The sequence below is a fragment of the Balaenoptera ricei genome, chromosome 12 (assembly GCF_028023285.1).
Source record: "Balaenoptera ricei isolate mBalRic1 chromosome 12, mBalRic1.hap2, whole genome shotgun sequence".
Lineage (NCBI taxonomy): Eukaryota > Metazoa > Chordata > Mammalia > Artiodactyla > Balaenopteridae > Balaenoptera > Balaenoptera ricei.
The window spans coordinates 53,672,060-53,687,859 of record NC_082650.1 but is presented as its reverse complement, the minus strand read 5'-3'; the positions used below and the strand labels follow the sequence as shown (position 1 = coordinate 53,687,859).

Sequence of the window (15,800 nt, the reverse complement as noted above, 5' to 3'; positions counted from 1 at the left end):
ACAGAGCGAGAGAGAAATAAACAATAATTATTCTTCCAGCAAATCCTCTGGAATCAAGAATATCTAATCACCAGAATTCAGGTGTAAGTGATTACCACTGGACAGTCTTTGAATCTGAGTCTTGTGAGGTATCATCACCTTGACATTTATAAGGAAACTCCATCTCAGAAAAGTGATCTGCTATGGCCACACAACCAATAGGAGATAAGCAAAGAAAGATCAAGTCCAATGCTCCTTCTCAGACCAAGATATTCTCAGTCCATTACTTATACTACTATATTGCAACTGATAAAAACAAAGCAATGCAATCACAACCCAACTGTCTCTATCATATAAGCTTGTTATAACCATTATATGGTTATAATGTTATAACCATTGCATTTCTTTTGCATCACCTACCAAACAAAAGTATTTTCAAAATGCTATGACTTATCATAAAATTCACCTTAAGCTAACCACTATTTCCTCTTAAAAACCAGTTTTAAGTTAAAATAAAAACTACCAAATAATTGATTTCTCTAAAAAATTACTTAGCTCAAAAGGATTAACCATACTTTATAAACAATGTAAATTTTCAATATTTAGCAGTGAAAACTTTCATTTATTTGAAGGTCTATGGAATTTATTTGATGCCATCTTTTCTTTTTTAGTATACTCAGAAAACCAAAGCTGAAAACTAAGTCATATATTATGTTAAAAATATTTTTTAGAGATTTCCTCAAATCTCTAGCTTATAAGAAAAACCTCCTGACATTTAATAGAAAATAGCCTGCAAATATAGTGACAAGTGCCTCATAAATAATAAAAATGCTACTTTCCTCTCTTTTTTTGTGGTCATTACCTTTGTTTCACAGGGAGGTTAAATACTTTTATATCTAAAATGAAAACCCATAAAAAACACTGAAAGGCACAGTATGTCTTAAATGAGCTTTCTTGGTTTCAAAAGCTTTTCTTATTTCTCTTTCACAGAGATCTGAAAAATTAAAATTAGCATTTGAAAGTATTCAAAAATTGTTTAAATCGTTTAGTTGCTATGCTGTACAGGTGCAGTTCTGAATGAAATAAATTTACCATCTGCTTTGTCTCAATTCCGACCAATTTACAATTACACTAACCAACAGGTGAAATGTCTTTGCCCTAACAAATCTGTAAGACTTTCTTTTGGATGGAAAAATTCTTAAACATAAAATCCACTTCCATAATTAAAAATTTTAAAGGTACTTCCTCTATTTTATACTAATATTAATCTATTTATAAAAAGCTGTTAACAGTATTTCCTTGTTGTACTAGATAGGATTAAAATAAAGGAGTCACTCAGTCAATATTTATTTTGTCCATTCTATGCCTAAGAATATACTAGGTGCTGGGGATACAGAAAATGCATGATACACTCTAACCAAGAGAAATTTATATTCTAGCAGAATACATAAACCATAACTATAACAGAGAGTGAATTATGAGAGCAAGAATGCATATGAATGGACGAGGAGCCATGAGAGCATGAAAATATAAATAGTTCTGCCTCCACTTGGCTGTAGCTTCACAAAAACAGGATCCATGTTTGTTCTATCACTGCTGGATGATCACTAGCTCCTAGCATAGTGTTAGGCACATATTAGATGTTCAATAAATAGTTTGTTGGCTAAAAAAAAAATGAAAGAGGCAAGTTTTCACTTAGAGGGTGACAAGACAGATGAGCATTAAAACATTAAGTAAGAATTAAATAGACAAAAAAGGAGGGAAAGGTTATTCTAGGCAGAAGGAACAGAATGAACTACTATACCCACCTTTTACCAATTTACCTTAATGTAGGTAACATTCAACATTTTACCCCAAAATATATTTTCTACAAACAACCTTTACCCAGCCAAAGATTTTCTAAATGTATATTTCAATTTTAAAAGGTATAAAATAAACTATCAAGGTCTCCACAGGATACCACATGTAGGATTTTGAGTGTGTAAACTCAATCATTAGCAGTACCAATATAACCAAACATAATAGCTACGAAAATAATTTATAGCTAAAAAAAAGGAACAAAATCTATTTCAACCACATACCATTTTAAGTTGGATTTAACGAAACTCAATTTGAAAAGTAATTTAATAGAAGTTAAATTAATAAAAATAACTTTAAAATAGTCATATATCCAAGAAAGAATATATGCTAAGACAAAAATAGGAAAAAAGGAATTTTATAAAAAAATATATTTTTTTATATAAAAAAATAGCAATGAAGGCAGTTATTAGACTAAGTCTGATACGTTAAGTTATACCAAGTTCTGAACATGTGACACTGTGAGTCATGCTCTAGATCAATGATAAATACAAGCTGTTGGTTTAATCAACCTTCTATAGGCTGGCAAATGTTTTCTAAAAGGGTTAGAGAGTAAATATTTTAAGCTGTGGGCCACATGGTCTCTTTCACAACTATTTTTTTTTTACTTTTTAACATCTTTATTGGAGTATAATTGCTTTACACTGTTGTGTTAGCTGCTGCTGTATAACAAAGTGAATCAGCTATACATATACATACATCCCCATATCTCCTCCCTCTTGCGTCTCCCTCCCACCCTCCCTATCCCACCCCTCTAGGTGGTCACAAAGCATGAGCTGATCTCCCTGTGCTAATCGGCTGCTTCCCACTAGCTATTTTACATTTGGTAGTATATATATGTCCATGCCACTCTCTCACTTCATCCCAGCTTACCCTTCCTCCTCCCCGTGTCCTCAAGTCCATTCTCTACCTCTGTGTCTTTATTCCTGTCCTGCCTCTAGGTTCGTTAGAACCATTTTTTTTTTTTTTTTAGATTCCATATATATGTGTTAGCATACGGTGTTTGTTTTTCTCTTTCTGACTTACTTCACTCTGTATGACAGACTCTAGGTCCATCCACCTCACTACAAATAACTCAGTTTCGTTTCTTTTTATGGCTGAGTAATATTCCATTGTATATATGTGCCACATCTTCTTTATCCATTCATCTGTTGATGGACACTTAGGTTGCTTTCATGTCCTGTCTATTGTAAATAGTGCTGTGATGAACACTGTGGTACATGACTCTTTTTGAATTATGGTTTTCTCAGGGTATATGCCCAGTAGTGGGATTGCTGGGTCATATGGTAGTTCTATTTTTAGTTTTTTAAGGAACCTCCATACTGTTCTCCATAGTGGCTGTATCAATTTACATTCCCACAAACAGTGCAAGAGCGTTCCCTTTTCTCCACACTCTCTTCAGCATTTATTGTTTGTAGATTTTTTGATGATGGCCATTCTGACTGGTGTGAGGTGATACCTCATTGTCGTTCTGATTTGCATTTCTCTAATGATTAGTGATGTTGAGCATCCTTTCATGTGTTTGTTGGCAATCTATATATCTTCTTTGGAGAAATGTCTATTTAGGTCTTCTGCCCATTTTGGGATTGGGTTGTTTGTTTTTTTGATCACAACTATTTAACTCAGCTGTTGTAGCATGAAAGTAGCCATAGATGTTACATAAATGAATTGGTGTGGCAGGGTTCTAATAAATCTTTATTTACAAAAACAGGTGGCTGGCTCATGACCACACTTTTTGCCAACCCCTGTTCTAGAGTCTCAAAGTGACTTCTCAATAATTCTTTTTATCAAGACAGCTTTACTTCCTTTCAAACACTTTCACATAAACTGTATTAGTGTTTCGTTAAAGCTTCTAAAAACATTTATAGGAAAACATAGCAGATATTCTCTTATTTTACAGATAAAGAAACTGAAGCTAAAAGGGATTGAGTGACTTGCCCTAAGGAGCTACCAGAAGAGCTGAGACTAAAAACCACACCTTTGTTATTTCCACAACTCTTACCCATCACCCTCCATACCTAATCCTCTAATGCCCCAACTGAAACAGTTCAATCATTTTTAGAATCCTCTGCTGAATCCCTGGGCTCTCTATAGCTGACTCACCATGCTCACAATAGATTTCAAGAACATCTACTTAAAAGTTCATATAAATTATTTACTTAAATTCTGAAGACAAATTACTCTCAGATCTCTTCTCTCTTTAGAACATTCCTGTCTTCTTCCATTTAAGCAATCCTCTTATTCACAAGCCTCCTAAAATGTCACTTCATCTACAAATAGCCAGCCAGGAAAAGGAAAAAGTACACCTTCTTAAGGGGTTGTAAACTCTTTTGATCACTTAATAAGAATATGTGTACTCAGTAATATAAATGAAGTGAAAGGCCTGGTGCCTTCCTTTTGCAAACCTTACAACCTAATTAAGAAATATCGGAGGTACAAATATGAAACTAAGGAGCAACTCCATGTAACTTGGGTTAAATCTAAGAAACTTAAAAGAAATGTGAAAATTTAATTTACAGGACACACTGTCATAAAATACGTACCTTTTGTACTAATGAAGTCACAGATAATGCCCTGTATTTTGCATAATGAAAGTTTAATAAATACTAAATAACTACAGACAACTCTGTGAAATGGTAATGATACAGTCCAAAAGATAAAACTGTATCACATTTAAAAAAAAATTTTTTTTTAAGGGGGAAAGAGGGGTCTTCTCTTATTCTAGTTGTTGCCATGAAAGAGCAGCTTATATTGTACCAACTCCTTGTCCAAAAACAACTATCGAAGATGGACAAAATACAGACAGTCCTTGCTTTGCACAGTAGTGCAGGACTGGAAAAATGACCATGCAACATAAAACCATGCAAAGTGATCTTAATAGTTAATGGGAAAATTTATGATTGCTTTGTGATCTTTTAGAAAATTGTCAAAATATTAAAAACTCTGATGATTATAAATGTACAGGAAAATGAAAAAAGTAAATAAAACTAATATTTATTTAGTACTGTGTTTAACAGTACACTAATTAAAGCATTAGAAACATGGAGAATTAAAGTGCTTTATTTGTAAAAATCTTAAGCACAGTTTGAATAGTGCCTGCTTTCTTACAAGCAAGCATCTTTCCTAAACCTTGGCAAATTATCATACTCCTTTCTAAGTTTGGATCAACTTCAAACGTGTTACTTGCACTTTCAACACCATGAGATATCCCTGTTCCTTTAATGTGATATTTTTGCCAGTATCACTCCTTCTGGGATAACTTCATCTTTTTCATCACAACCACTTCCCTCATTTGTGTGGAAGAGTTTGCCTTCATTAAGCTCCTGGGGCTGCATATCTAAAGTCTCTCAAATGGTGGTAGTGTCAACAGCCCCACAGTTAGCTATGTCTTCTATAATTCCACTACCTTCTATTCAAATTTCACTTCCAGCATTATCACTTTTTGTTTCTTTGCTACACTTTCATCTTTCTTGGCTAATTCCCTCTTTCAATTATCCAGTTTTACAAAATGTTATGTGGGCTTATCAATGGACACAAGGGGGCTTCCCTGGTGGCGCAGTGGTTGAGAATCTGCCTGCTAATGCAGGGGACACGGGTTCGAGCCCTGGTCTGGGAGGATCCCACATGCCGCGGAGCAACTAGGCCCGTGAGCCACAACTACTGAGCCTGCACGTCTGGAGCCTGTGCTCCGCAACAAGAGAGGCCACAATAGTGAGAGGCCCGCGCACCGTGATGAAGAGTGGCCCCCACTTGCCACAGCTAGAGAAAGTCCTAGCACAGAAACGAAGACCCAACATAGCAATCAATCAATCAATCAATCAATAAATAAATCTTTAATGGACACAAGGAGGCAACACAACTGCATGCTTTGCTGTCTGTGAGTGAATTAAATAACAGCGGCATAACGACGATTCACTGACAGACACTGAAAGAAAGTGACCGGTCACTGATCATGATATGTATCTGTTGTTACATAATGAGTGGACCGAAGAGCTAACTCTTACGTAATTGTACTTTATGTGATTATTCACAGTTAATACACCATGACAAATGAAATTTGAGCCACATTGTTGGGGAACTGGCATTATTTAACTAAAGCATGTTAACTGAAATTCATGCATATTTGACCCATGCAAAGTGAGAACTGCCTGTATACAGAACTGTGTGTAGGCGCTGGAGGGCAATCAATGCAGGCAAGATTAAGGAACTACGATGGCTAAGAATTTACATCAGTAAATTGCAGATTCCCCTCAGCTTTTTCCTTGAGTGTATTTTCTAAATCCCAGCCAGGAGAGAGAGAATCTGAGCACAAAGCAAGGCTTCCTGTTCTGAGAAAGCAGAGACTAGAGATTGTGCCCTACCCAGGCGGAGGTATTTTGGTACATACACAGGGTATTGAGTTGCAATTCCAGAAGGATCATGACTAGGACTAAGGGCACTTTTTCCAGAAGCTAAACACAGGAAGTTTATACTGTCTTATATTATGGGCAAAGCAATCTGTCTAATGCTAGGGAATCCAGGAAGAGAGGGATGCTAGAAGGGTACAATGTAAGAAAGGTATGACCAAAGGTAGCTTCTTTGTGAAATTCTGTGCGCAGAGGCTGGAATTTAAACTTGTACCACCAACCCTAAGATGTACCAATTACTCACAGGATTATAGTTACTTCATACTTCATAAAGTGGTATTATGAAATTAAACATTGTTATATTTACCATTTTGTAAACCCATCCAGAGTTGCTTGTGATCTTTTTTCTGCATTTCATTGATTACTTGACTTTTGTGCTTTAAAGCATCCGCTTCTTTCACACAAGACATAAAATGAGCTTCAATTACATCCTTAGATGGACAGTGCAGAAGGTCCTTTTCTGGAAAACTCTATCAAAGGAAGAAAAAATAGACATATAAAACAGGTACACAGGGCTTCCCTGGTGGCGCAGTGGTTGGGAATCCGCCTGCCAATGCAGGGGACACGGGTTCGAGCCCTGGTCCTGGAAGATCCCACATGCCGCGGAGCGGCTGGGCCCGTGAGCCACAGTTACTGAGCCTGCGCGTCTGGAGCCTGTGCTCCGCGACGGGAGAGGCCACGATAGTGAGAGGCCCGCGCACTGCGATGAAGAGTGGCCCCCACTTGCCACAACTGGAGAAAGCCCTCGCACAGAAACGAAGACCCAACACAGCCAAAAATAAATAAATAAATTAATTAAAAAAAAAAAAAAAAACAGGTACACACATTACAAAATTAGCTCTTCAAAGAATTGTTATCTCCTGCAATTTTCCAATATTTTAAGCAAACCACCTCTTACCTTTGCAATAAAGAGATTTTAGTATAACTCCAAATACGTTTTAAAATTAACTTAAAAATCTTTAGCTGTCTGGCATATTCTGCACTTTTTCCAAATAATCCTTATGTGATATGGTATGCATTTATACAACATGAAAAAAGATATGAAAGAGCAAGAATTTTAAAAATAGCTTTTTGACTGACCATACCTAGTATTGGCAAGAATGTGGATGGAAATGTAAAATGGTACAAACACTGTGGAAAACAGTTTGGTAGTTTCTTCTAAAAAAGCAAACAGACACCTACCATCTGATCCTGTCATTCTACAACTAGGTATTTACTTAAGAGGAATAAAAGCATATGTCTACACAAAGACTTGTACATGAATGTTCACAGCAGCTTTATTTGTAGCAGTAAAAACACAGGAAGCAACCTAAATGTCAACAGGTAAACAAATATATAAACTGTGGTATAAACTTATCAAAGTGTACACTTTTAACATGCATAGTTTCCTTTAGGTCAATTAGAGCTTGACAAAGCTGTTAAAATGTAAGGTCAGGGGCTTCCCTGGTGGCGCAGTGGTTCAGAGTCTGCCTGCCAATGCAGGGGACACGGGTTCGAGCCCTGGTCTGGGAAGACCCTACATGCCGCGGAGCAACTGGGCCCGTGAGCCACAATTACTGAGCCTGCGCGTCTGGAGCCTGTGCTCTGCAACAAGAGAGGCCGCGATAGTGAGAGGCCCACGCACCGCGATGAAGAGTGGCCCCCTCTTGCCACAACTAGAAGAAAGCCCTCGCACAGAAACGAAGACCCAACACAGCCATAAATAAATAAAATAAAAAAAAAAACCAAAAAAAAAAAAAATGTTAGGTCAAACAGCTAAATTTACATTCTTTACCTTCACTGAATCTTTTAGGCAGTTGAGGCAATGATCATTGGACAAATAAGCAGTTATGTAAATGAGATGACATGCACTTTTCACCGAAAAAAAAGAAAGATATTAACAATGATAGCTAACTCTAATTGAGCACTTAGTATGTGACAAACATCGTACTAAGACTTTAATCTGGATTAAATCATTTAATTTTCCTAACAACTCAAGGTAAACACTATTGTTATTGCTATTTTACAGATAAAAAATATATAAATAAAGCTCTGGGAGTGGATAGAATTGTACAGCTTGCTAGTGGTGGAGTTAGAATTAGTCTGACTCAACAGTCCCAGCTCTTAAACCACCATGCAATACCACTTCCTCCCTAAGACCTAAATATGTACTTAATGATTATATTCGAACATTATCTTACCAAAAAAAGACATTGTTCTATAAGTCCTTTAATAAAAATGGAGTCAAATAATAATGGTAGAAAATAGCATTTAGTTATAGCCTACTCATGTTACTGTATTAATAGACAACATTCAATTATCCAAGTCATGGAAAGCTCCTGAATGATTAGGAAATTTACCATAGATGCCCTCCTACCAAAGGAAAAGGCACTTGACTACCTATGGCTATCTCCTAAAGCATATTTTTTAAATGCAAATAATCAGTCACACCTCCTTCTATTTTCATAGAATCCAGCCTCACAGTTTCTGCTGAGTAAACGGTAAGCCACTATATAACTACCCGCTGGTCACAGTTGCCTAGAGCAGAAGGAAACAGCTGAGACAATCAAATTGTCTCTCTAGGTACAAATGGATTCCAGATTCATGGTGCTCTTGAACTAGAAGTCCATAAAGAATTAAGATGGATGCTTTCAGACACAGGCACACAAAGGCAAAGAATAGGAGAAAATATAAAATGTCTTAAGAATGCAAAGGCAAAAGGAGAATATGAGGGACAGATAAAACTAAAAGATGAGAGAGGATATGGACAGCAGAGAGAGTGTCCCTGCCATAAGCAACTTTACTTTACAATCAGCTGTATTTGCTTTGAATTAGCTAGACTGAAGGGATTTGCCCTGGATTCCTGACCAGGACAAAGAATTAAGTGTACATCATATCAATTCTATTACAGTCAAATGGATTAGCATTATGATAGTTATTTGTATTTAAGAAAATTTCAGTTTTGTTATACTTGATCTATAAAATTAGAAGGTCTTTTTCAGACCAATGCTTTCTTTATTTTTTACTTTTTGAGGCCGTGCAGCATGTGGGATCTTTGCTCCCCAACCAACCAGGGATAGAACCTGCACCCCCTGCAGTGGAAGGGCGGAGTCTTAGCCACTGGACTGCCAGGGAAGTCTAGAAGGGCTTTTTCAGTTATTGTACAGTAGTCCCCAACCTTTTTGGCACCAGGGACCGGTTTCATGGGAGACGAATTTTCCTGGGAAGGGATTTGGGCAGTGGTTGGGGCGGGGTGGTAGGGATGGTTCAGGGGGTAATGAAGCTTCGCTCGCTTGCCCGCCACTAACCTCCTGCTGTGCGGCCCGGTTCCTAAAAGGCTGGGGACCCCTGTTGTACAGTTCACTACACTGCTAATTATCCACTTTGGTTATGAATGAGTGGCAGAAAATATAAAAGTTCATACTTCAAAGAAAATATTGTTTTCATGTAGTTTAATTTATGACCTATTTAAGCTTAAATACCGTTAGAATTTCTTAAAATTGTATACAAGCTGATTATGAAAAAAAGGAGTTAGGATCTCTCAGACCACTGGTTTGAAAAATCAGGAGGAAAAAAATCCTGCCATTTTTTAGTGTTGCATCAGCATAGGCTGCTAATTCCTTCAATGGCTCTTGTAACCAGAGAAGGTACTGAGGTTTTGCTTTTCCCAGACTTCCACTGCTTTGCAGGTTTCTAAACTTAACCAATGCTGACACCTATAATTGATAGCTGACAATTCCAAATGCCTAGTCTTTATAGCAAAAGAGGGGGTCTATTAAGAGCGTGCATGTTTGTACACCTACCCTTCAACAGAGAATGCCCTATCTCCAGATGAACTCTTTAATGAAATGAACTCAGGGGAAGCATGAGAGCAGTAACAGAAAAACGGAGATACCTGCTTAGGCAGCCATAGCAGTTGAATTAATTGTGGCAATGAATACAGTGTCAGATGTCTCACCCAAAGCCCCCTCAGCTTCTACTCATGAAATGCTCTTCTTTCCATGATTAGCTTGGGCTGGGGTGGGAAATCTTTTTTTGAAAGCTTCACAATAAAATTACAAGCAGAATCTTGATTTGTTACATTACATTTCTAAATCTCTTCTCATATACATGAGCAGTTTTTTGTTTAAGTCCATATCTTTTCAGTCCAAACTCTTGCAAATAAAGGCAGCGACTTTAACACCATCTTTACTTGCTTTCATTAATCTTCCAAGTCAGAATCCTAATAAACTAGATCTAATTTCACTTTTTTCCTGAAAGGTTCCATTTACTTATATATTATTACCTGTGTCCTTTAATTAAAATATTAATCCAGGCAGTCTGGAGTATGTCCAGACGCATTAGAGATAACCAAATAACACTAAACGAAACATTAAAACTAGTTACAAAGTTAGTAAGAAAAAAAGCCTTTTCAGTCTATTAATAATAATATTACAAGCTCTATTATGACAATAGAGCAAAACAAAAAAACATTTTCCATGTACTGCTGATTCCTCCTTCTCCCCGTCTCCCACATCCAATCAAGTTCTGTTGACTCTACATCCTAAATAGATCTGAATCCATTCACTTTCAACATTCCCAACGCCACTTTCCTAGTACAAATTAACAACTATGTGAAATTTCTGAAAAACCTCGTGACTGGATCCCATGCCCCAAATCTTACCCTCTTTAATTCATTTTTCACATTTGGAGTCATGCTGATCTTTCTAAAATGCAAATCTGGTCTTCTCACTCAGCTGCTCTGCTCTACTTTTAAGATAAAATCAAACTTCTGACGCTTTCAACATTCGAATGATTTCTCTCTCTGTTAACCTCTCCAGCATAATCTCTTACTCGCATTTCACATACTCCATTCTCTTTCCCTTCTCTCCCACATACAGTCTCTGCTCCAACGATCCTGAATATCTGTCATCTGCTCAGACATTCTTTCAGCCATACTCTCTTTTCTGTTCCTTTACACAAACTATTTCTTCTGCCTGGCACACTCTCCTAGCCTATCTCTCAACCACCTACATGCCTACCCCCCAAAAAAATCCTCCTCAAAATTCAGATTCAGTTTTGATATCACTTCCTTCAGGAAATTTCCCTTACTCCCCAAGTCTAGGTCATGTTCACAAAGTCCTTATACTTGACCCTATAACATCACATATTTTATGTCACCGTACTCTTAAAGCTCCTCAAGACAGAGACCAAGACTGTTCTCAAGTCTGTGTCATCTCAAAAAACTTTTAAAAATAAGTAACTTTATTGAGATATGATTTCACATACAGCCAAATGAAGAAATTTTACGCATACAGTTAGATGAATTTTGATACTGCGTAACTGTCAGCCCAAACAAGATACAGGATATTACCATCACCTTCTAAAAAGTTCCTTGGTGCCCTGTGCAATCAGTTCCCCCATTTTGAACCTCAGCTATCACTGATCTGATTTGTATCACCAGAGATTAGGTTTGCCTATAATATAATCACATATCAACAGAATCATACAATGTGCGGTATTGTGTACTCTAGTGTCTTTCACTTAGCATGTTTTTGAGATTCATTTTTGTTACTGCATGTATCCATAGTTAGTTTCTTTTTATTGCATAGTAGTGTACAACTGAATGGATATACCACCATCTGTTAATCCAAAACCCTGTTAGTAGACATTAAGATTATATGCAAATTTTGGCTATTACTAAGAAAGTTGCTATGAACGTTAGTGTACAAGTCTTCTGAGAACATGTTTTCATTTTTCTTGAGTATATACCTTGAAACAGAAATGTCGTCATAAAGAAAGTTTATGTCTAACTTTATTTAAAAACTGCCAAACTATTTTCCAAGATGAAAGTACAATTTTACACTCCCTCCAGCAATGTAAGAGTTCTGGTTACTACATTCCTCAAACTTAGTACTGTCAGAATTTTTTTTTTTGGCCACACCGTGTGGCTTGCGGGATCTTAGTTCCCTGAACAGAGATTGAACCCGCCCCAGGGCAGTGAAAGTGCCAAGTCCTAACCACTGGACCACCAGGGAATTCCTTTTTTTGGGGTACTGTATTTTTAATTTTAGTCATTCTACTGAGTGTGAAGCAACATCTCATTTTGGTTTTTAATACACATTTCCCTGATGACTGATGATGTTGAGCGCCTTTTCATGTGCTGATTATTCCCACATGAACATACATATACATAGCATACATATATTATATATCTGTTCATGTATATACACATATACATGTGTGTGTGCATACACATGTCTGTTTAGATCTTTTGGATGTGTTCCAAAGTGAATGATATATTAGGGAACAATTTGAACAATGTAACTTTCATGTTTACTTTTGTAAACATTGTCCACAATAGTAGGTGAAGACAAAAAATGCACCCAGCTAAACCAAACCATATCAGAACACACAAAACACACACACACCTCAGAAATGGATCCACTACTTCAATTCATACTATGAGCTACACTCATCCACATCCTATGTTACAATTTTGTCTGATTTCAGATAACCTTCCTCCTATCACTTCATAACTAACAAGCTGCAATCCTTTCCAATGCTCATTTCAACAAGCAAATTTCCAGTCTTTTTCAACATAGAGTGCCATATTCATTGTAGTACTTATGTATTCCTTAAGCATTTAACATATGTAAAATTGTGCTTTTATTAGGTTCCTATCTTTTTCATTTGTCATTAATGAAGTTTTGGGGTTTCCTCTGATTTTTAACAACACAGTACTTTTTAGGAATATGTATCTTGCAGTAGAGCAAAACTATGTAGAAGTGGTGGAAGCAGACACTCTTGCCTTTTTCCTGATCTTAGGGTGAGACATTCAGTAAACCACTATTTAGCATGATTTCAGCTATAGGCTTCTCATATTTAGTCTTTGTCAAATTGAGACAATTCCCTTCTATTCCTAAGCTTGCTAAGAGTTTTGATGAAAAACGGGTACTGAGTTTTGTCAAAAGCTTTTTTTGCATCTATTCACCAAATCATTTCTCTTTTTTCTGCTAATATGCTGAATTGAATTAAATCAATTCATTGATAATGAAGTTGAAGTTACCCTTGTATTTGTGGGACAATCTCAACATGGTCATGGTGTATTGTCCTTTTTTATGTTGCTGCATTCGATTTGCTTGTATTTTCTTGAGAGTGTCTGCATCTAAGTTCATTAGAAATACTGGTCTGCAATTTTCCTTTAATATCTTTAATAGGTTTTGGTATCAGAGTTATTCTGGCCTGTAAAACAAATTGGGAAATATTCCCTCCCCTTCTATTTCTGGAAAAAGCCTACAGATTGACATTATTTATTCCTTAAACATTTGACAGAATTCACCAATCACGAAACTAGGCAAGAAATTTTACTTTGTGAGAACTTTTTTTTAAATTACAAATCTAACTTCTACATATATTTAGGGGCTATTCATATCTGCTACTTCTTTTCATTGAATTTGTCCATTTGTCAAATTTTCTGGCATAAAGTTGTTCATGATATTTCTCACTATCCTATTAATGTTTATAAGATCTGTAGAAATATCCCATTTTTTCATTCCTGGTATCAGAAATTATGTTTTCCTACTATAGAAAGTTTTTAATTTCCTCTAAGCACTGCTTAGGGTGACTCCCACAAACTTTAATATGCTGTGTTTCCATTATCATTCAGTTTGAAATACTTTTAAAATTTCCCTTGTGATTTCTTCTTTGACCCATAGCTAACTGAAGATTTAGTGGCCTCATCCTTTAGATAAGTGCGGCCACATATTTTACTTACAAACATTATTAACCCTTCCTTAAAATGATATTATTCTTGCCTTAAACTGTCATTTCTCTTTTAAAGAAGTTAAAAGAGGTAATCTTTTCTATTTATTTACCATTGCTAGTGTTCTTCATTCCTGCCTGTAGCTTCTTCCAGTGCTTTAAGATGTCATTCCATTTTCTTTTGTTCTTCAATATTTGTTTCTTTTGTTCTTCACTATTTGATGAGAAGTCACCCATCATTAACCTATTGTTCTCTTGTGTCATTTTTTTGGTGGCTGCTTTCAAGATTTTCTGTTTATAACTGGTTTTCAGCAGTTTATGACGTGCTTGGATGTGGTTTTCTACATAGTTACTTGCTTTAGATTTGCTGATCTTCTTTAACACAGACTGTTTTCTCCCCCAAATTCGGAAAATTATTAATCATTATTTCTTTTTTAAAAAATTGAGATATAGTTCATATACAATTCACTTAAAATTGACCATTTTAAAGACTAGAACTCAGCAGTTTTTAGTATGCAGTTGCCCTCCATACCTGCAGCTTCTTCATCCATGTATTCAACCAACCACGGATCAAAATGCAGTTGGTTTTATCTGTGGATGCAGAACTTGTGGATACGGAGGGTTGACTGTACTACACCATTTTATATAAGGGGCTTCAGCATCCAGCGGATTTTGTTATGGAGAGGGGCGTCATGGAACCAACCCCCCACAGACACCCAGGGACAACTCTATTCACAAGCTGTACAACCATTACTGCTATGTAATTACATAATATTTTCAACACTCAGAAACAAACCTCGTATCTGTAAGCAGTCACTCCCCATTCTGCCCTCCCTCCAGCTCTTGAAAACCACTTCTCAACTTTCTGTCTCTACGGATTTGCATATTTTGGACGTGTCATATAATGAATCATATAAAGTGCAGCCTTTTGAGTCTGCCTCCTTTTGCTCAGGCTCAGTATGATGTTTCAAGGTTCTTCTGTGCTATAGCATGTAACAGTACTCCGTTCCTTTTCATGGCCAAACTATATTCCATTGTATGGATATACATTTTGTATATCCATTCATCAGTTGATAAGCATCTGGATTGCTTCCACTTCTTGGTTCTTATGACTAAAGCTGCTATGAACAACCATGTACAAGTTGATGGGTAGACATATGTTTTCAATTCCCTTGTGTATGTAACTATGAATGGAGTTGGTAGGTCATATGGCAGGTCTTAATCATTTGAGGGAATTGCCAGATTGTTCTCCAAAGCAGCTGCAGCATTTTACATTCACAACAGTAACATGTAACATATGAAAAGTACCGATTAGCCCATTCTCTCCAACACCTGTTATTGTCCAACATTTTGATTATAGCTATTTTAGTGGGCATGAAGGGGTAACTCACTGAGGTATTTCTTTGCAGTTCCCTAATGACTAATTATGCTGAGGTTTTGTGGTTTTTTTTCATTTTTTATTTTTATACAATTTTTAAAGGTTACTTTCCATTTACAATTATTACAAAATACTGGCTATATTCCCCGTGCTGCACAGTACATCCTTGAGCCTATCTAACACCCAAGAGTCTGTACCTCCCACTTCCCCCACCTCTATGTCTCCTCTCCCCCCACACTGGTAACCACTAGTTTGTTCTCTATATCTGTGAATCTCCTTCTTTTATGTCATATTCACTAGTTTGTCTTATTTTTTAGATTCCACACATAAGTGACATCATACAGTATTTATCTTTCTCTGACTTCCTTCACTTAGCATAATGCCCTCCAGGTCTATCCATGTCACTGCAAATGGCAAAATTTCATTCTTTTTTATGGCTGAGTAGTATCCCATTGTAT

At 36.5% G+C, this 15,800-nt stretch overlaps 1 protein-coding gene across 4 annotated transcripts in view; it reads right to left on the bottom strand.

Moving 5' to 3' along the window:
* ATG5 (autophagy related 5) overlaps window positions 1-15,800 on the bottom strand; it is a 118,738-nt gene that overhangs the window by 71,718 nt on the left and 31,220 nt on the right. For all 4 annotated transcript variants that reach the window (XM_059941500.1, XM_059941498.1, XM_059941497.1 and 1 more), the window contains one exon: window positions 6,550-6,712. In XM_059941500.1, the coding sequence (XP_059797483.1) occupies window positions 6,550-6,712 (163 nt within the window). The remainder of the gene's footprint in view (window positions 1-6,549; window positions 6,713-15,800) is intronic.